Genomic DNA, 22,376 nt, shown 5'->3' with positions numbered 1-22,376 from the left:
CTCTAAACATTGAGCTACCACACAGTTTTTGATATTTAGAAAGTTTAAACGTATCAATGTAGACCATAAAAACTGGGTGATAGTCTTCCTTTTGTCAAGAAATTAACATAGCATCAATTTCCCCCTTGGCCCACCACACACAGCACAGTCACCAGAAAACGACCTCAGTTTTTGATACCCGATTAGACCAACAGTCCATTATTCACTTCTTAACTTTGCTCTGTCAGCATTAGATATAAGTCCGAATCTTGGTTTTGAAAGTCAAACCTGTGATCATCTGTCTCAAAGGCCACAGTACTGCCAAATGAATGCTAACTGCTGTCTACTACACACAACTTAAAATTGAAAAATGTAAAAGCAGAACAAAGTAATATTAAGAAAATAACATTCAATGAAATGTAGAAACAAAATTTAAAATAAGGATGAGGAGATCAAGAAATGGTATAATATACACCTTTCCAATTCAACAATTTAAATAGTTTGTATATTAAAATAGCTGCAAAACCAGTAACCATTTATACTTTAGCTAATGAAAATAATAAATTTTTGCATGAAATCATATCTAGAGCTAAAAACAGTAGCTTCCATCTGATTTCTAATTTTCCCCTTCAATATTTTAGAAAATAATCAAGGTTCATGAAAGTACTGTGAAAATCCACCACTTAAAGTAGTGTCTTGGGTCCTGATCCTGCAAATTCTAATGCATAGGCATAACTTCACAAAAACGAATAGTGCCATTGAACTCCATGAGACTGCTCGTATGCGTAAGTAGTTTGCATGAACAGGGCCTTTGGCTAGATGTCAGATCAGTTCTAAGCTAACTCTGTCATAAGTAATCTTGTCAACCACATAATTTTAGATGAGAATGTCACTTGACCTTGGTTAAGTGAGTGATGAGGTGTAATTTTAGCATTTCTGTTCCCTTCACTGCTACCTCATCCTCCCAACTCATCCCCACTGTTTTTGTCTTTCCTTCATCTGCTGCATTCTGTTTTCTTGTCACGTGGACTGAGGGTTCTCTGGGGCAAGGATTGTAGTCTTCATTTTACTTTTTCTCTACCATGCTTAGCACAGTGGGACCCTGATCCATGGGACCCTAATAGGAACTACGTTAATAAAAATAGCAAGGGCTGCAAAGTAGCTTTGATAAAACCAACAGATGAGCAGAACTGTGAAAGGCTGATCAAACCCACTATCATGGCGATAAATGTGGTTACGGAAGAGACAGACTTAATTTATAGATATGAAAGGAACATTGAAGAATACAGTATTGATCAGAAGCGCTTGGGCTGAATTAACAAAAGGCAATAATTTAGTTTGCTTGCAGTCCAAAGGTCCTTTGACACAATAGTCAGTTGTGGCTAAATAAAAGGAACATTTTTTGTAGTTGCAACTGTTACATGATTAATATGTAATGACATGTTATGTGATTTTTGGGACCAATAACTGTCCTTAATGCTCTACTCATAACACATGGAATCACCCTGACAAAACTGGGACTAATCCCAAAAAATCTGGATAGGTGGCAGATTGGGCATGCATCCTGAGATGACCGTTTTTTTAAACTTAAATTTTAATGCACTGTGGTGGACCCTTGGAAAAAGTAGTAGGTTTTAAAAAATGTTAATGAACTCACACTTAAGCAGGTAAAATTATTCTGTGTGGGTTCCAGAAAGGTTTGAATTTCTTGGACAGTAACACCCCCCTCCCCACCCGCCCACCCCTCGCACTCAAGTTTCAGGTTTAAATGTTTTCCTGGGATACTGTATACAAAAGATGCTAGTCAGCTGTGTTAAATTAATAATCAGCCTTTTCTTTCATTTCTTGCTAATAAAGGAGAAGATAAATCTGAGATTCAAGGAATGTGTTCTATAGCGTGGGTGTAAAACTGAAAGCTCTAGCATTGGTGTCATCTAAAATTCAGCCAAAGAGATTAATCTAGAGTAAAAGTAGTATAAAAGAAGACAGTATGCCATAAAAGTGTAAACTTCTTCAAAAAGTCTGAAACTATCTTAAAATGTAGATCATATATCACTGATGTATCTTGTTGAAAAATGAGAGTAAAGCTGAGTAAATGGCCTGTCGTCTTTGTTTTTTCAACTTTGGATGTTTTATGGGGCCTGGGTGGTCAGATCTTGGTATAGATAGAATACCTTCCTTCTGCTTAGTTAGGAATTATAAATAGGCACAACAGCAAGATCTTGCAGAGAACAGGCTGTTTATGATGCTTCAAAGACTAGCAATGTGAAGGGATGCTGGGAGTGTAAGGTTGGGGAAAGAGTACGTGTGACAGTTTAGTGAAGGAATTGGATTGTTAGGGTGTCTCTTCATTCTCCATTTTAGGAGTTATCTCTAGTTGATTTGTGCAGCGGCATCCTCTTCCCTATAGACAGGTGCAGCTGCCTCACATATTGCACCTGATGCCTCAAACTTGTGTGTACATACATACCTGGGGAGGACATTGGGCCCTTTACCTATATAAAGGGGGAAAAGGGCAAGTCTTAACATTTTTTGTTTGAAGATCAAAAATAGCATATATAAGGACAGGTTTAAAAAACAAAACAAAACAAACAAAAACCCGAAACTCACCTAGGAGCACTTAAGTAAAAAAGAGCATCTGAAAATTATTATGAACTCAAGCCTCAAATGACCAAAAAATATAAAAATGAGTAATGGAAGAAGAATTTGTTGCAGAAACATTTTTTAGTTTTTGGATTTCTCTCCAGCTTCAGTTTAAAATCTGTCAGAAGAATGGCAGTAAATATGTTAGAGGTAACGAAGGTTGGTAGAAGTCTCAAAAAAGAGAGGTAAATCTAAAAGGTCTCTGCAAGTCAGAAAATTATCTTGTAATGGGAAAAACTGAAATCTCAAACTAATCTAAGATACCAAGCAAACAAAGTAAAATCTAATTTGAGCTATGTCTACTTAAAGTGGCCAATCTTTTTCTCCCACATTCTTCCAATGAAGCTGTGCCCTATTCCTTTTAATCTGATTATAGATGTTAAGAGGAAAGTACTTTTTGACATAGAAAGAGGAACTAGTGCTCTGCCAGAAACTTGAGAAACTCATCTACATAAAAAGAAGAGGCACCTTAGAGAGTAACACATTTATTTGCGCATAAACTTTGGTGCGCTACAGCCCACTTCATCGGATACATGCAGTGGAAAATACAGTAGGAAGATAATATAGATAGATACACACAGAGAACATGAAACAATGGGTGTTACCATACACACTATAAAGAGAGTGACCAGTTAAGGCAGTGGTCCCCAACACGGTGCCCGCGGGCGCCATGACGCCCGTGGGGGCATCTTAATGCGCCCGCGTCCTGGACCCCGGGTGAACACCCGCCGAAATGCCACCGAATTTCAGCGGCATTTTGGCGGGGACGCCTCTCGATGACAACGCTTGTCGCGAACAAGTGATGTCATCGAGAGGCGTTGTCCCCGAATTTCGGCGGGGATGCCTCTCGATGATGCCACTTGCCATCGACAAGTGACGTCATTGAGAGGCGTCTCTCCCGAATTTCGGCGGGGACACTCTCGATGACGTTGCTTGTTGACGGCGGCATTTCGGCGGGTGCTCCACCGCCTCAGTGGTCGGTTGGGGACCACTGAGTTAAGACAAGCTATTATCAGCAGGAGAGAGAGAGAACTGTTTGTAATGGTAATGAAAATGGCCCATTTCCAGCAATTGACAAGAAGATGTGGGGGGTGGGGGGGAGAATAAACATGGGGAAATAGTTTTACTTTGTGTAATGGCCCATCCGCTCCCAGTCTTATTCAAGCCTAATTTAATGGTGTCCAATTTGCAAATTAATTCAAATTCAGCAGTCTCTCGTTGGAGTCTGTTTTTGTTGTTGTAATATTGCGACTTTTAGGTCTGTAATCGAGTGGCCAGGGAGATTGAAGTGTTCTCCACCTGGTTTTTGAATGTTATAATTCTTGAAGTCTGATTTGTGTCCATTTATTCTTTTACGAAGAGACTGTTTGGTTTGGCCAGTGTACATGGCAGAGGGGCATTGCTGGCACATGGTGGCATCTGCAGGTGAACGAGCCTCTGATAGTGTGGCTGATGCGATTAGGTCCTATGATGGTATCCCCTGAATAGATATGTGGACAGAGTTGGCAACGGGCTTTGTTGCAAGGATAGGTTCTGGGTTAGTGTTTTTGTTGTGTGGTGTGTGGTTGCTGGTGAGTATTTGCTTCAGGTTTGGGGACTGTCTGTAAGCAAGGACTGGCCTGTCTCCCAAGATCTGTGAGAGTGATGGATTGTCCTTCAGGATTGGTTGTAGATCCTTGATGATGCTCTGTAGAGGTTTTAATTGGGGGCTGAAGGTGATGGCTAGTGATGTTCTGTTACTTTCTTTGGAGAACACTTAAATCTCCCTGGCCACTCGATTACAGACCTAAAAGTTGCAATATTGCAACAAAAAACCTTCAAAAACAGACTCCAGCAAGAGACTGCTGAATTGGAATTAATTTGCAAATTGGACACCATTAAATTAGGCTTCAATAAAGACACGGAGTGGATGAGCCATTACACAAAGTAAAACTATTTCCCCATGCTTATTTTCCCCCCACCCCCCCGAATTCCTCACATCTTCTTGTCAGTTACTGGAAATGGGCCATTTTCATTACCACTACAAATAGTTCTTTCTCTCTCCTGCTGATAATAGCTCCCCTTAACTGATCACTCTCCTTATAGTAGCAGCAAAGAATCCTGTGGCACCTTATAGACTAACAGACGTTTTGCAGCATGAGCTTTCGTGGGTGAATACCCACTTCTTCGGATGCAAGACTTGGGTATTCACCCACGAAAGCTCATGCTGCAAAACGTCTGTTAGTCTATAAGGTGCCACAGGATTCTTTGCTGCTTCTACAGAACCAGACTAACACGGCTACCCCTCTGATACTCTCCTTATAGTGTGTATGGTAACACCCATTGTTTCATGTTCTCGGTGTGTGTGTGTGTGTGTGTGTGTGTGTGTATATAATCTATATATATATAGATAGATAGAGATAGATAGATATCTATCTTCCTACTGTATTTTCCACTGCATGCATCCAATGAAGTGGGCTGTAGCCCACGAAAGCTTATGCTCAAATAAATTTGTTAAGTCTCTAGGGTGCCACAAGTACTCCTGTTCTTTTTGCGGATACAGACTAACAGGGCTGCTACTCTGAAACCTGTCATCTACATAAGAATGAGGACACCTGCTACAAATAGGCACAAATGGGCTAGAACACAGCCTTGAGCCATACCACATTAACAGAACAGAAATAAGGCTGGGTTACTTTTAGGCTTTGTCTATTCTACAATTTGTGCTGGCATCATTTGGCACTTAGGGGTGTGAATAAACCACCCCACCGAGCCACATAAATGACGCCGGTGTAAGAGCTTCTTCCGCCAACATAGCTTCTGCTCAGTGAGGTTTTTTTTATGCTGATAGGAGAGCTCTATCGGTACAGCTGTGCTGCTGCAGCTCTATACATATTGACATGGCCTTAGTGTATATAGTTAAATTGAGAATTCCTACCTAGTCATGAAAATTGTGCTTACTATCTCCATGGTGGTGGAGGGAAACTGATGGCGAAAAGTAGGATAAGGTGAGATGGTGTTCTCTGGTGATTTTTATGTAATGGCATAAGATTTCAGTTTTGGGTGGAACCTGCCTCAAATTGATTGTAGCATAAGCACACAATTTGCATTACCAAATCAGTTGATTCATCAAGTCTACTTCTTGCAGCAAGCAGTATATAAAGCTTTAGAATTAAGAAAACTACTATGCATGCCTATACTAAATCTATCTAGTGGTTCCTGGACTTTGGTCCATGGAGCACTTGCTGATGGTTCAGAGACCTGGCTTGTCACATGGTGCTGGCTCTTCTCATTTTTTGTTGATAAAGTGCATTAAAATGTAAAGGTACTTTATCATCTTAATTCTTCCAAGTAAATGTATTAATGTAGTTGTCACAGTGATGTAATGTGACTATCATTGAGAAGGGATAATAGTGATCTTAATAACCTCAATTAAGAATATGTTACCCCTTGTGAAAATCTTGGAACCCTCTTCATCATCTAGCTAAATATTTAGTGTTCTACATGGGGATGATAGTAAGATACCTTTTTAACCTCCTGAGTTGATCAATTTATTGTATGCCCCAAAGCATGAGCTTTAACCTTCAAGCTCATACTTCAGTATTAGTCCTCTGGTTACTGAATACCAACAGGGTACTATCCCAGCAGGATAGCCATAATCCTGGACATGCCTGCTTTAACCGAACAAATGATCCTTGCTTGTTGCCAGTTCCAAAAACTAATTAACAATGGTCAGGTCCATAAGCATAACTGTATGGACAACAGAAGAAGAATGTTGATATATTTGGTGATGGAATTAATGTAAACAATGTACATTCTATGCTGGGATGCTATTAAAAAAAGCCAGTCATTTACTTTAATAGGGAAGAAATTAACAAACTTTTCAGAAGTGCCTAGACTGTCAAATGACTTCTGAAGGCAGCATTAAGTATTAATAAAGAATCTTGCCTGAAAGCATGTCACATGGGAGACAGTTGTTCCTGTTAATAGGTTCAGTCAGAAAAATGACTTGACAGCAAAAAGTCTTAAAATAAATAGACTGTTTTCCTGTACTTGTAAAGTCTAGGGTTTCTCTAGCCTAGAAATATACCAGCTTTATCCTCATGTTATTGTTTCCACTATTTTTGAGTTGTATTGTGCAGTGAAGAGGAAATGAAAACAATCTTTAAACATTTAAGTGTAAAGATGTTTATTTGACACCTGCAATGTGAGAAAATAGAAACATGGCAAATGTTCTCTCAGAAAATTTACAGGGTATATTAACACTGTTTACATTAGCAATGCAAAGTATTTAAGCTGCTAAGAAGCACTGCTTATTGTCACTGAATTTGAACAAGGCTGTCATCAGTCTTTCATACCTGAACTGTTTGTCTTCTGCTTTTTTGGCAGAAACATGTAAAACCTGAGTTTTATGTTGCCTTACAGGTTCCTTCTTCAAAATGGACTTGTCTGTCCTATTAAGTAAAGTCTCCTCATGGTTTATGATGGTACCAGAGGCACCTTTGATTATAGATCATGTACAGTTAGGCTCTGCATATTTTACAAATTTAACATTTATTTTAAAATAATACATTTAATTTTTGTTTCAGTGGAATTCAAAGCACTTATCCTGGACTCTGAACTTGCACAGTATTTTAAAAGCATATTAAAAATAAAACAATCAAATACAAAAGCATACACAGACTGCCATAAATTCACAATTATGCTGGCTAATATTACTAAATTAAGTAGTAATCCCATTTTTCCATAGCAGGAAATAAGTAGCTAATATGTTTTCAGCCTATACATTTCTTAAATTGTTTTAAGTCCTTGAGAGAACACTGTTTGAATCCTAGAAGTTGAGTTAACTGTAAGCATAGTCCCATAGCAGACAGTTCAGTTTTTAGTTGTAAGATGGGCCAGGTTGCTAGATAATGCTTAGCTGCTGATATACTGTGAATTGTGAGAGTGCCTCTGTGGGCTAGATACCTGCAGAGTAGATATTTCCCTAGCAAGGAAGTAGCAGAGATTAGATGCACTCCAGCACACATGAGGAAAAACACTTCTGAAAGACTAAATGGCTGACCATTCAGCTCTGATTTGACATGGGAACAAATTGTGAGAGCCACATACACCTCACTATTTTACTGTATTTGTTACAATTGTCATGCAGACATGAGTGTACTGAATCCATGTTCTGCGTTCTCAGATGTGAAATAATTCTTACTAGTATAGGAGACTTATACATCTGTCTTAGACACAATTACCAAATTTTATTCTTTTTAATGTGAGGTTCTCCATTTGGAGTGATTCATTCTTATGATGCATGTTGAAATATTTCAATAAGACATGAAAAATCACTATTTTTTTTTACATTTCTTGTTGAAGCATGAATCCTATATATAATAAAATAAAAAGCTGCAACATAAGCATGGTATCTGCCATGGCAGTAGCAGTGTTAACCCTTTATTGGCGCGTGGTGCAGCTTACATTCATCTAAATTTTCATTAGTAGATCTCAAAGTGCTTCATAAGTATCAGTATGTGTTATTCCTATTTTACACATGGAAAAACTGAGGCATTAAGAGATTGTGACTTGTCAGATGTTACCATAATGAGTCAGTGGCAAATCTGAGAATAGTAATTCCTAGCTCTTACATAACACTTTTCATCAGTAGGTCTTAAAGCACTTCACGATTGAGGTTAGTGTAATCTGTGATGGGTTGGATCACAGAAACCCCCTTGGGGCTTCCAACTGATGTGCCAAGACTACTTCTTTCCCTGCCAGCTTGAGACTCAAGCACCAAGTCTTGTTGAGCCAGACACGCCAGTCTGCTACAATACAGACCCAGGGTCTGAACCACGTGCCCCAAAGCTGCAGACTTAACTGAAAGGAACTTAAGAAGTGTTCCTGTCTTTAACACTCAGATGCCTAACTCCCAATGGGGTCCAAACCCCAAATAAATCTGTTTTTAAACTCATAAATTGTTCTCCCTCTATAACACTGATAGATATGCACAGCTGTTCCCCCTTCTCCCCCCAGGTATTCATACATACTCTGGGTTAATTAATAAGTAAAAAGTGATTTTATTAAATAAAGTAAGAAAGATTTAAGTGGTTCCAAGTAGTAACAGACAGAACAAAGTGAATTACTAAGTAAAATAAAATAAAACATGCAAGTCTAGGCCTAGTACAGTAATAAAAATGAATATAGATAAAAATCTCACCCTCAGATGTTTCAATAAGTTTCTTTCACTGACTGGACACTTTCCTAGTCTGGGCACAATCGTTTCCGCTGGTACAGCCCTTGTTCCAGCTCAGGTGGTAGCAACGGGATTTCTCATGATTGCAGCCCCCTTTTTTCTGTCCGACCCCCTTATATGGCTTTGGCACAAGGCGGGAATCTGTTATCTCTCTGCCCCACCCCCTTCTAAATGGAAAAGCACCAGGTTTAAGATGGATTTCAGTACCAGGTGACACGGTCACATTTCCTGTGAGATTCCAAGCCTTCATTCCTCCCAGCCTGACTCAGAGGAAGGCCTGCCTGCAAACAGAGCCATCTACAGTCAATTGTGAAGATTCCAAACCACCATTAATGGCCCACACTTTGCATAATTAAACAGGCCTTCAGAGTTATATTTCATATTTCTAGTTTCAGATACAAGTGTGATACATTTATACAAATAGGATGACCATACTCAGTAGATTATACGCTTTGTAATGATACCTTACAAGAAACCTTTTGCATGAAGCATATTTTAGTTACATTATATTCACACTCATCAGCATATTTTCATAAAATCATCTAGAGTGCAACATCACATCATCATCCCCTTTTTACATTTTAATAAAACTATGGTGTCCTGCTTCTGTCATATGCCATACCCAACGGATTACAATCCCTTGGGTAATGAATCAACAAGTATATTCTTAGTTGTCTAATGTGTTTCAAAGCGCAGGTTCTGCTACTTTAGCATTGCCCCAGAAAGAAATTTCAGTCAAGATTTTTTTATTGTTAAAATGTCATACCATTCTTATTTGCTGTTTGTATATTCAATAAAAAGCTTTGTTTGGAATGTTTTTTATCTTGGATGCTGCATGAATTTCTGTGCACATGATAACTTAATGCTACTGTGCCAGAGATGGTGGGCTTGCTGCAAAATTTAGGGCTAGTATTATACAGAATATGCATGGCCCTGCTTATAGACTTTGTGCCTTTCTCTAAGTCATGCTTCTTTGGTTACTGTCAGGATATTAAACTAAATTGCAACTTTTTACTCTAAATATATATATTTTTTGTGGTTAAATGTAGCATAAATCTGGTCTAGGAAGTAAAGTTATTGCATTGCCACCACTAGGAGACAGCAATTGCTGTATCAGAATAGACTACCTTGCAGTGTCTCCTTTCTTCCCCCACAAACATCCTTCTGGCCAAATAGGGTTGGATGTTACACCCTCAGACCTTATCATAGTTCTTGATCCAGAGGTATCACATTAGGGTGACATGACACACCCCTTTTATACAACTGTGTTTGTAGTGCTCTTAACACTTCCCAGTGTGGAGAGTAAAGGTCTAAATCCAATGTTAATTTCACTCTGTTAAGAGTGGCTGATAACACTGTAGTGCTTTGGTGGCATTCCCAATGCCTACAGGTGCAGGCAGCAAGAATTTGGGACCAGAAATCAAACACCTGGATGACAGTACAGTGCACTATCTCATCAGGCTAGTTCCTATTTACCTCTTCAGAAAACAGCACCAGAGAATTTAGCTTTCAAGACTTAGCATTTAAAAATGTAGCCTATTGTTTACAGTTTCATGGCTGAATCAGTGATGTTATGAAAAATTGTGCTGTTGGAAAATATACAGATGAATTATCTGGGTTTTATGTTAGTATAAATTTGACCCTGTTGATAGTGTGATTTTTCTCTTCTTTAGTATAATGCTTCACCACAGCAGCAAAGAGAAATAATTAAGAGTAGGAGTCTGGACAGGAGGCTACAAGAACCAATAGTTTTAACAAAGTGGAGGCACAGCACGATTGTGTTGGACACCAATGATAAGGTAGGAATGAGTTAAAGAGCATGTTAGTATTTTGGTCATTGTCTGGTTTGTGAAGTGTTTAATTCACACTAATTTCTGAAGGATTCATTACTGGCAGTTTTTCTATGCTACATACCATGTAGTGTGCGTAAATATTCAGTGAAACCAAGGACAACTTGATAAACTGGTATCTTTCTTTTTATTTTGAAAGAGTAACTTATTTTTTTATCTTTATTGGACTGTTTTCCTTTCTTCTGAACTATTTCCATAGCCTAGGCTTTGTATGTTCAAAACCGTTTACTTGCCTCTAATTAGAAACCATCTATATTTTGGTTAAAAATGGATAATATTTAGCAATGTAATATCAGTTATGTAAAATGCTCGGTACCTTGTATCTGAAGGCTTGAACTGTCAGCCGCAGAGATATGGTATGAAAACACTGGTGAAGTGCAAACATTTACAATTTTCTTTTTCAATAGGTGTTTATATGGGTTTCACTGTCACAGTAATATTAGGCACACATGGGTATTTGCCAAGCTAAATATTATCTTTAAGATGGGAGTGATAGTAGAAATATGTAGTGACTTTATTCTTTTAACAAATAGTTGAGTTCCTTTGTATTTGGTTTGGTGAGGAGAACATTTCAGCTAATAATGTTGAGGATATGCTATTGTCACATGGAGCTATTTTTGCTTATTTACAGGGTATTGAAAGTGCTAAACAAGTGGCTCTAATTTTTCTCCAGAGATCAACTGAGTTGAGTAGCTCTTTCAGTCTCATTTTTAAAAGCTGCTCCTTGCACAGTGATTGTTGATGGTCCCCCTCACTTAGGCCCTCTTAGCACCTAACAAAATATAAAGAAACTTATCTTCAATAAAATTAAAGGGACAAGTGTGTCCACTTTACCCTTTTATATCTCATTTTAGCAATAGCTGAATTAGTTATTACTATAAGATGCTTTTAGTAAATTATAGGTATCAATATAAATGGAAAAGAAATGAAACTAGCATTGTATCCTGCTGAGTTTCTAGCTTTCATAATTCAGCCAGAGCAATCAGTCTCAGGATTTTAATGGAAATCATAGGTAACTTTGCAATACTGAAGATATAAAATAAACTAGTTAAAATCCGATTCCTATCGGTTGGAATGGATGCATGCTTTCCTCTTGAAAATTTCCCTTTAATAAAGGCAAAGGGGAAAATTAGATAGTTGAGAATATGGATCTCCATAGTTATATAAACATAAATGGGCAACTACAATTACAAATGGTAAAGAAGCTCTTGTTAAATGGAAAAAGTTCTGCATTTCTGTTGAGTAGTGACTGTAATAAAAATGAATATGCTGTTTAGAATATTATAACTGTATCCAGATGTATTTTTATTTTAAATCATTCTTTCTCTTAATAGAAATAGAATGCTTTCTTCCAGAAACGATGATGGGCGGCATTGAGTAAACTCAGGTGCCCAAAAGAGGGTGAATGTATTGGATTACCTGGCTTCAAAAAGTACTATTGGACTACCCAATTAGAATACACACAGTGCCCAGAAGCCAATGGGTAGCACTTGTCTTGGAATCAAACAGTTTTCACCTGCCCGTGTTACTTTATTGAAAACTTTATTTTGTTAATAAATTTCTCCTATATGGCCCAGCCATGGTACATCCCCTTTATAGAAGGTATAGTCTGGTTCAAGATTAGGAAAGTTCTCTGAACACAATAGAAAATAGTCAGTAGTAGGAGGTCTAGGCTTTCCACAAGGACTCATAGATCCCATATTCCAAATGTGGGCAAGATTGGGACTCAAGAGACTACAAAATAATCGTTCACAAATAGCAGGCTTCCTATACCGATAACAAAAAGGGGTTTGAAACAAGAACTGGCTGTACTACCTGCAATTCAGAAGCAACTTTTTAAAATACTTCAATGTTAAAAAGACCTGAAGGATCTGCATCCTATTGAAAAGTCTACTATAAACCCTTTGGCCTTAATAAATCTTAATATCAGCCTATAAAATACTAATGAACCTTACCGAAGGGAACTCCATAGGTACCATAGCTCTTTGAAATAAAGGTTTAAACATAAAAATTAGCCAAAAACCATGGATAAAAGATGGATGGATAAAAATATATATTTCCAGAAATTGTGGACTAATACTCTAGTTCTTTATAATCCACATGAGCTTTAGTTCTTCAAGATTATATAATTTGCAAAAAAACCAAGCAATAAATCTAAATTACAAGGAACCTTATATTTTCATGTAATATAGTCATATCAGTTAATGCAAACTTCTTGAGAAAAAGTAACATAGTAAAGTGCAAGTTGGAGATTGTGCTACACACGATTCTGTATTAAATGTTAATATTTCCTAAAATGGGCAAATGCTGTATACTATAGTTAAATCTGCCTCCCCCCCCCCCCAAATCTTGATGGCATAGATCAGTGGTCTCCAGTCTTTTTGTGCCCAAGATCACTTTTTGAATCTAAGGGCAACCCAGGATCTACCCCGCCCCACTCACTCCATCCCCCCGCTTTCTCTGTCATTCACTCTCCCCCACCCTCACTCATTTCCACCGGGCTGGGGTAGGGTGTTCAGGTTCAAGAAGGGGTGCGGGCTCTGGACTGGGGCTGAGGGATTTGCAGTGTGGGAGGGGGCTCTGGGCTGAGTCAGGGATAGGGGGTTGGGGTGCAGGAGGGGGTGCACGGTGCGGGCTCTGGGAGGGAGTTTAGGTACAGGAGGGGGCTCCAGGCTGGGGCACAGTGTTGGGGTGCAGGAGGGTGTACAGGGTGCTGGCTTCGGGAGGGTGCTCAGGGCTGGGGGTTGGGATGCGGCCTCCTGCCGGCCAGCACTTACCTCCGGCGGCTCCCGGTCGGCAGCAGGCGCAGCGAGGCTAAGACAGGCTCCCTGCCTACCCCGGCGCCGCACTGCTCCTGGAAGAGGCCAATGCGCCCCTGCTGGGGGGCAGGGCTGGATGGGATGGGATGTGGCTCCGTGCACTGCCTCTCTCTGCATGCACCACCCTGTGAAACATTTTTATTGAAATAGTGGAATTGTTTTAAAAACTGGTAGAAATGTTCCTAGTATAGACAGTGCTTCAAGGCTAGATGTTCTATGTGCTCTCAATTCCCACTGAAGTCAGTTTAGGAGACTCAGCACTTTACAGAGTTAAGGTTTCAGCAATGACTGGAAGAACCAGGACACTTTTGATTCCTACAAGTGCGTTCACACACTGAAGAACACTTTTACGTCAACCTGTTTAGGCTAAATCAGAATTAAGGTTTTGTAAAAATAAGACTAAAACAAAAGTGTTTTAAAGATTCCAACTTTTCAAAATGAAGGTTCTGCTGTGTTTGCAAGCCAGATATTGCAAAATGTTGCTAATTATTTTCATTTTCAAAGCTGCTGAATACAAAAAGTAAACAGGAAACAAGTAGTGAACAAGAAACCTGAATTTTAAATATCTATTGGTACTGTTGCAAGTTATTAATTTTATTTGGTCTTTTATTAAAATATTACTTTAACCTCGCAAAATTTCCCTTTAATAAAGGCAAAGGGGAAAATTAGATAGTTGAGAATATGGATCTTGTTATTGAAAAACAAAGCAAAAACAAATCACTATTCAACTTGCTGAAAACAAATAATTATATATAGAACTAGTATTTGAGGGAAAAGGTGTGGTCCAATAGATAGAGCACCACATTGGTGTTAGGAAGCCTGGTTCTGTGGCACTGTCAGTTTCCATCCACAAAATGAGCACAGAAATGCTTATCCTCCTCTGGGAAGCATTTTGTGGTTGATAGATGAAAAGTGCTACTGAGGTGATTATTCACTAAATTCTATTAGACTGAATCTCTTAATCTTTGCTTTTCTGGAAGTGGCAATTCTCTATCTCTGATGTGAGGACTCTGTCCAAAGAGCTATAGTAGTCCATTATATTGCCATGTTCTTGACAGTGTGTCACAGTTATGTACTTGCCAATATTGAGATCATTCTTCACCTGGGCTGGGGGCCATGGAATTTTGGGGGTGTGTGCATTCTGGTGAATCTTATTTTCAGTGACTTACAGCTTCTAAAAGCATTCATCTGAAGAAGTGGGTATTCACCCACGAAAGCTCATGCTGCAAAACGTCTGTTAGTCTATAAGGTGCCACAGGATTCTTTGTTGCTTTTACAGATCCAGACTAACACGGCTACCCCTCTGATACTTAAAAGCATTCAGACACTTAAGGTACGTCTATACTTCAATAAAAGACCTGCAGCACAGCCTCAGCTGGTCCAGGTTAGCCGACTTGGGCTTGGACTGTGAGGCTAAATATTGAGTGTAGACATTGGGCTTAGGCTAGACCCTGGGCTCTGGGACCCTCTGGGTCCCCCAGAGCCTGGGCTGCAGCCCAAGCCTGAATGTCTGTGCTGCAATTTTTTGCTCCTCAGCCTGGGCCCAAGTCAACTAACCCAGGCTCTTCTATTGCAGTGCAGACTTACCTTTAGATACTTATCTTAGCCTATAGAAGAGTCCACCTCACTAAATCCTGTTCTCAGTCTAATTTCAAAACTATGGGATGGTCCAGCCAAATCAGGACTACTGACATGTATTTAATGGGCTCCGTTGGTTCTAGGCTTAATTTTGTAGGCCTTGATTTTCACAGAGACTCCTCTCCTAGAGTAAGATTTCTTGTTATCACTGGGTTGTCCTTGGGTATGTCTATACTAACCGAGGAAGTTGTTGCAGGACACTGAGCAAATAAAATATTTTATAAATTGGTTTTGCCATGCACACACCAGTGGTGGTGGTTTGCCGTTTTGGCACATCCACACTCAGCCTGCCTTATGGCTGTGGTTGTACCATTGTATTCTCTGGTTCCTGGTGCATCTATCTCATAGCACCAAACAGAGAGTTGGACGCTATTTTGTAGAATGGAACTAGGTGAAACAACATGAGCCAGTAAAGAAGGAACACTTGTAGCAGCTTGTTCACATTGGAGAGAGATTGTTGTAGATTAACTCAAATCCAGCTGCACAAATACAAAGATCTTGTGCTGGTTTTAAAGGCAACTAGTACAAATGTTTATAGAATCACGGGGTTAGAAGGGACCGCAAGGGTCATCTAGTCTAACCCCCTGCCAAGATGCAGGATTTGTTGTGTCTAAACCATCTGAAACAGATGGCTATCCAGGCTCTCTTTGAAAACCTCTGTTGAAGGAGCTTCCACAGCCTCCCTAGACAGTCTGTTCCATTGTCCTACTATTCTTCGAGTTAAGTTTTTCCTGAGATTTAATCTAAATTTGCTATGCTGTAGTTTGAACTTGTCCTGCCCTGTGTGGCAAGGGAGAACAACTTTTCTCCATCTTTTTTTTTTTTTATGGCAGCCTTTCAAGTATTTGAAGACTATCATGTCACACTTCAATCTCCTCTTTTCCAAACTAAACATATCCAGTTCCTTCAGCCTTTGCTCATGTGGCTTGCATTCCATCCCTTTGATCATCTTTGCTCATTTCTGGATCCTTTCCAGTTTCTCCACATCCTTTCTGTACATTGGTGAGCAAAATTGGAGTCAATGCTCCGGCTGAGGCCTAACCAGTAGAGCAGTACTATCAGCTCCCATGACTTGCATGGTATACCTCTGTTAATGCAATCAAAAACTGCATTTGCTTTTTTGCAACAGCATCATGTACTTGACTTATGTTGAGGTTGTGATCCATCACAACTCCCAGATCCTTTTCAGCAGGGCTGCTGCCAAGCCAGTTATCTTCCATTCTGTATTTGCATTTGGTTTTTCTTTTCTCAGTGTAGCACTTTACATTTGTCTTTGTTGAATTTCAATTTGTTGTCAGTTCTCCAATTTATCAAGATTCCTCTGAATCTTAACTCTGTCCTCCAGAAGCTTTGTATCCTCTGCAAATTTGATCAGCACGCTCTCTATTAATGATCTGGGTGTAGGAATAAAGCTGTTAAACAACACTGGACCCAGAACAGATCTCTGTGGAATTCCCTTCGACCCTACATCATTCCATTAATAGTGACTCTTTCTATGCATTGTTTAGCCAATTATGCATCCACCTAATGGTAGTTCCACTAAGCCCTCACTTTTCCAGCTTACTTACCAGAATGTCATGTGGGACTGTGTCAAAAGCCTTGCTGAAGTCCAGGTATATTGTGTCCACTGCATTCCCACTATCCACCAAATCAGTTATCCTGTCAAAGGAGAAAATCAAGCTGATTTGGTATGATTTGTTCTTGGTAAAGCCATGCTGGTTTCTAGTTACAGTCGAACCCATTTATCTCGACCTCGGTTAACTTGCCAATCTTATTAAGTCGACGTTTTAGAAGTGGAACCGCCAAACTCCCTCTTTGTCTTATCGGTTTCTCATCGGTTATGTCGATTCTTTAATCTCGCCGAACCCTAATATCTCGAGCACAGAAGAGCGCCGAATTTGCCACTTACCGGCAAACTACTAACTCCGGCGGCGGCCCTGCCCGGCTCCTGCCGCATCCCTCCCCGGCCGCCCGGCTCCTGCCCTGGCCCTGCGTCCCCCGCCGCCCGGCTCCTGCCCTGGCCCGCGTCCCCGACCCACCGTGTCCCCAGCCGCCCGCCGCCCGGTTCCCCAGCCGCCCGGTTCCCCAGCCGCCCGGCTCCCCGCGTCCCCGACCCACCGTGTCCCCAGCCGCCCGCTCCCCGGCTCCCCAGCCGCGCGGTTCCCCAGATGCCCGGCTCCCCGCGTCCCCGGCCGCCCGCTTCCCGGCTCCCCGCGTCCCCGGCCGCCCGCTTCCCGGCTCCCCGCGTCCCCGGCCGCCCGCTTCCCGGCTCCCCAGCCCCGCGGTTCCCCGCGTCCCCACCCGCCCGGCCCCGCTTCCCCGGTCCCCGCTTCGCCGGCCGCCCGTCCGCCCGGCCCCGCTTCCCCGGTCCCCGCCCGGCCCCGCTTCCCGGTCCCCGCCCGGCCCCGCTTCCCGGTCCCCGCCCGGCCCCGCTTCCCGGTCCCCGCTTCGCCTGCCGCCCGCCCGCCCGGCCCCGCTTCCCCGGTCCCCGCTTCGCCTGCCGCCCGCCCGCCCAGCCCCGCTTCCCCGGTCCCCGCTTCGCCTGCCGCCCGGCCCGCTTACCGGGTCCCGCTTCTTTGGTTGCCCGGCTCCGGGTCCCCGTCCACGGCCGCCCGGCCCCGCTTCCCCGTCCCGCTTCGCCGGATCCAGCCACGTGCAGGCAGCGCGGTAAGGGGGCAGGGAGGGGGTGTTGGAGAGAGGGCAGGGGAATTCAGGGGTGGGGGGGGTTTGTTTATCTCGATCATCGGTTATCTCGACGCTTTTTGGCAAACCCCTAGGCCGGCGACATAACAGGGTTCAACTGTATTACCATTTCATCCTCCAGGTATTTGTAAATTGAATGTTTTATACATTGCTCTAGTTGCTTCCCAGATATTGAAGTCAGGCTGACTGGTCTGTAGTTCCCCAGCTCCTCCTTTTTCCCCCCGTCTAAAGACAAGCACTACGTTAGCCCTTCAGTCTTCTGGGACCTCTTCGGTCATCCATGAGTTTGTAAACAGTATTGCCAGTGTCTCCAAGATTACTTCAGCTAATTCCTTCAGTACCCTCAGGTGAATAGCATTGGGCCCCGCTGATTTGAATTTATTCAAATTGGTCAAAAAATCTCTAATGCGTTCTTTACTTATCCTGATTTGCATCCCTTCCCCTTGATTGTCTATGGTAACTTCGCTAGTTGTCCGGTCACATGTTATTTTTTGTGAGAAGACTGAAGCAAAGTAGTCATTGAGCACCCTGCCTTCCTAACATCGTCTGTTACCAGTTCACCTTCTCCATTGAGCAGCTGACCCACACCGTCCTTGATCTTTCCCTTTTGCCCGACATGTTTGAAGAACCCCTTCTTGTTGTCTCTAATGTTTCTCGCAGACTAACTCATTCTTTGCCTTCGCTTTCCTGAGTTTTGTCCCTACATGCTTGCGTTATTCCTGTATATACTTGGTGATATGCGCCTCCTTTCATTTCCTGAATGTATCCCCTTTGGTTTTTAGATAGATAAAAAGATCCTTGTGCGGCCACATGGCCTCCTGTGGCTCTTCTTACCTTTCCTGTGCATCAGAATAGCTTGATGTTGAGCCTCTAGTTTCACATCTTTTAGGAACTGCCAGCCCCCTTGACTCCTTTTCTTCCTAATTTGTCTTTCCCTGGGACCTTGCCTACTATTTTTCTTAGTTGCTTGAAATTCACCTTCTTTAAGTCTAACGTCCTTGTTTTGCTGTTTTCATGTCCTCCTTTCCATAGGATCCTGAATTCTGTCAGATCATGATCACGTCCTCCCAAGTTCCCAACCACCTTCCCGTTTGCAACTACTTCATCTTTGTTGGTCAAATCCAAATCCAAAATGGATGACTCCCTTCTTGTTTCCTCAATTTTCTGAATCAGAAGGTTGTTCCCTATTCATTCTAAAAATTTGCCAGACATATTAAGCTGTGCTGTAATAGTCTTCCAACAGATATCAGGGAAGTTAAAAATCCACATTAATACTCGCTCATGTGTTAGCTAATCTTGTTACCTGCTTGTAGAATGACTCATCCACTTCCTCTTCTTGATTTGGTGGCCTATAATAGACCCCACCATAACATTGCTACTATTCTTTTGCCTTTTATCCTCACCCAGAAACTCTCAGTAGGTCTGTTGCTCACTTTCTCTTAGACCTCAGAGCAAGTGTATATGTTCTTGATGTACAAGACCTAGAGGTCATCTAGTCAAGTCTCCTGTACTCGTGGCAGGACTAAGTATTATCTACCATCCCTGAAAGGTGATACAGCCACTGCATTGGGCATTTCAAGGCTTTGCATATATAATGCATATTCAGTATGAGCCAATAGTTTTAATTCCTTTTCACCTAGTGAGCACTTATGGCTGGCTGTAAGAGCCTACTACATGTGCTGGTGAGGCAGTATGCACTTGCAAATGCTCTACAAAAACTACAGTCTCTGTGCTAATGTGCAAATGTTCTGAGGAAAGAAAATATAGAGGAGCACAAAGCTAACATTGAATGGAAAGTGGAATTTGAAAATATCACAACCCGTGTTCAGATCTTTGAGGTACCCACTGTAGGGTGGATGGATGACCATCGTGGCATTGGATTGGCTTGGATGGGATGGGAGGTGGTGAGGGGTGGCCCACAATCAGATGCATTGGAGTTTTCCTGTTTAAATTTTAGGTGGCTTTTTTTTTTTCATAGCACTAACAGGGAAAATAACTTTTCCCTTTATATCCTCAATCTAAAATGCACTTAGCTTGGTAGGTGCAGATAGTAATGCAGATCACTGTTTGTTGAAACACATCCAACTTCTAGGAAATAATTTCTGGAAAAAAAACAAAATTATTTCTTTCTCTGAGAAGTCAAAGGAGCACTTGAAGTGGGCAACAGCAGCAGCAGTGTAGGTCACCAAGTGGGCTACAAAAATTAACTTCACAATTTATAACTCAGCAATGTCAATCAGTACCTGCTCGGTGCCTAGCAGCAACGGGCGATACGCACTATGCTGTTTGTACATATTTGTCCACATTTACACTTCTGTGTGACAGTCAGAAGAGATTTTTGTGTCTTTCCTTATAAGTCAAGTAAAATCAGGAAACTTGAATTTTAGTATTCAGATTTTTTTCTACAACTCTAATGATTGTAAAAAAGCTAGCATGCTACTACTATAGTTAGACTTGTGGATAGATTTCAAACATTTATATTGGGGGTGACGTGGGTAGCTCAGTGGTTTGAGCATTTGCCTGCTAAACCCAGGGTTGTCAGTTCAATCCTTGAGGGGGGCCACTTAGGGATCTGGGGCTATATCGTGAGTGTTATGCATGCCCCTGGAAAAACTAATGCTTTAATATTAAATGTGCAGTGAGACAGTTCACTAATCTGGTTTTGGTCTAACCTTTGGAGAAGTACCTGGCAAAGTGAATAAGAGAGAATTTCAATCAATAACAGGTAAAACAAAACAATGTCTCTTATATGAAATATCGCCACTGAAGATCTGTAGGGGAAAGTTGCACAAAACTTTTCAAATGCAGAATGATCATAAAGAGCTCCAGAGGAAACACTTAATTTAAAAAAAAAAAATTTTTTCAGTTGAATATCTTTCCTAGTCTTTAGAGATTTAGCACTTCCCTTTTTGAGGCATAATTAATACATAATTCAGTAAACCTGATTCCGGAAAAAAAAATGCAAGAGAAACTTCTAGTCACTGATGATTACAAGAAATTTAACTAAAATTACCTCAGAATATTTAGCAAAATCTATGTAATAATTATCCACATGTTAAAGTAATTTTGTATTTGTACAGTTACCAACCAAGCACAGGCGTATTTCCTCTGAACGTTTCTTGCCTAATGCCAGGTATTCCCACCGTACCCAGAACACATTAGTATCCAGAACATGATTTACCTTTTGACAACACAGGTGAATTTTTAAAAATAATACCATACAAAAATTCTGCTTATATTAAGAAGCATCATTGTAAACTAATATGGCATAGTGAAGATGGTGTTACTATTCCTTTTCAGCGAACATGTCCACATTAACTCAGTTTGTTTGGATTCTGTAAATCTTGCAGGAGCTCCTGCTGAGTTAACAATTTTATAATATCAGTACTTCAGTATACTATTTATGCTTCAAAAAACGATCCTTAGTCCAGGACTGAGATTGTAAAATGACTTATGTTTTTTCTTTCCAGGATTGATAATATAAAGAATATTATTGTAGGAAGGAGAATAACTGGTTGCACATCTATTTTTCTTGTAGGAATTTCCAGCTGCTTCAAAGCCCAACTGTCCGGAAAATGAGTCCTCTCCTTCCTCGCCAAAGCACCAAGCCACAGTCAGTATGCAAGTTGTCTCATAATAGACATATAGATGCCAGGCAACACGTGCACTAGATAGTTTAAGACAGCAAGTCTGCTTGTGCTTTTAAACAAAGTAAAGGTGTGTCAGGATTTTCTCTCTGTTGTCTTGCATCTGTTTCTGAAATTACATTTAAAAAAGTACATTAAGATTTAGACTCTATCCAATAATGTTGGAAAAGAAAATGTTGCATGATTTTTCCCTTGGAATGGCATTCAGTATCTCATATGCCTATCGTTTGAGATTGTAACATGCTTACATGTTATACAAACAATATCTTCACAACGTCCCTGTAGGGATAGGAAGATTTTCTTTAATGGCTTACATTTTTTTCCCAAAGTATTTAGTTAGGACTTGCTTGTGGAATAAATAATTTATGGCAAATTATTTAGCATCTCAAAGGGAAATCTCCACTATTTTTGTTCAGTTGGCAATTTGATAGGTCAAAGGCATGAAGTACTTCCTATTCTTAGTAAACAGTAATAGTTAATTACAACTGTTATTTCTGAACTTCCTGCTACCATTGGTGTCTTGAAAAAGAGAGACTGAAATTATGGAAACTTAATGAAAGTCAGAATTGTGCATTCTTCTCTAGCAATAGCTCAGCTTTTGGAAGGAAAGCTTGAACTCAGCTGTTTTTATGTGGTGACCTGTGCAACTTTTAAGGTCCGTCAACTTCATGTTCTGAGTATTTAACAATTTGGGGTTTAGGTTAAATTTAAATACATCTTTGTCTTTTGAAACTGTATGAAATGGGAAAAGCAATTGGGTTTTCCTTTTCAAAACTGAAAAGCCATAATGTGGCTAGCATTACGACATGTTGAAGCATGTTTAATGATCGTTAATATTTATCTCGTAAAGTTTAAGGCTACATGCTTTTAGTCTCAT

At 40.7% G+C, this 22,376-nt stretch overlaps 1 protein-coding gene across 6 annotated transcripts in view; it reads left to right on the top strand.

Moving 5' to 3' along the window:
- Positions 1 to 22,376, top strand: part of ARHGAP12 (Rho GTPase activating protein 12) — a 143,698-nt gene that overhangs the window by 83,835 nt on the left and 37,487 nt on the right. For 4 of the 6 annotated variants that reach the window (XM_045006787.1, XM_045006786.1, XM_045006783.1 and 1 more), the window contains 2 exons: positions 10,516 to 10,641; positions 21,391 to 21,465. In XM_045006787.1, coding sequence (XP_044862722.1) covers positions 10,516 to 10,641; positions 21,391 to 21,465 — 201 coding nt within the window. The remainder of the gene's footprint in view (positions 1 to 10,515; positions 10,642 to 21,390; positions 21,466 to 22,376) is intronic. The other 2 variants (XM_045006788.1, XM_045006784.1) reach the window with 1 other exon arrangement.

Source organism: Mauremys mutica, chromosome 2, assembly GCF_020497125.1.
Source record: "Mauremys mutica isolate MM-2020 ecotype Southern chromosome 2, ASM2049712v1, whole genome shotgun sequence".
NCBI classification, from domain to species: Eukaryota; Metazoa; Chordata; order Testudines; family Geoemydidae; genus Mauremys; species Mauremys mutica.
The sequence above is the reverse complement of the archived record's forward strand: the minus strand, read 5'-3'. Positions and strand labels throughout refer to the sequence as shown.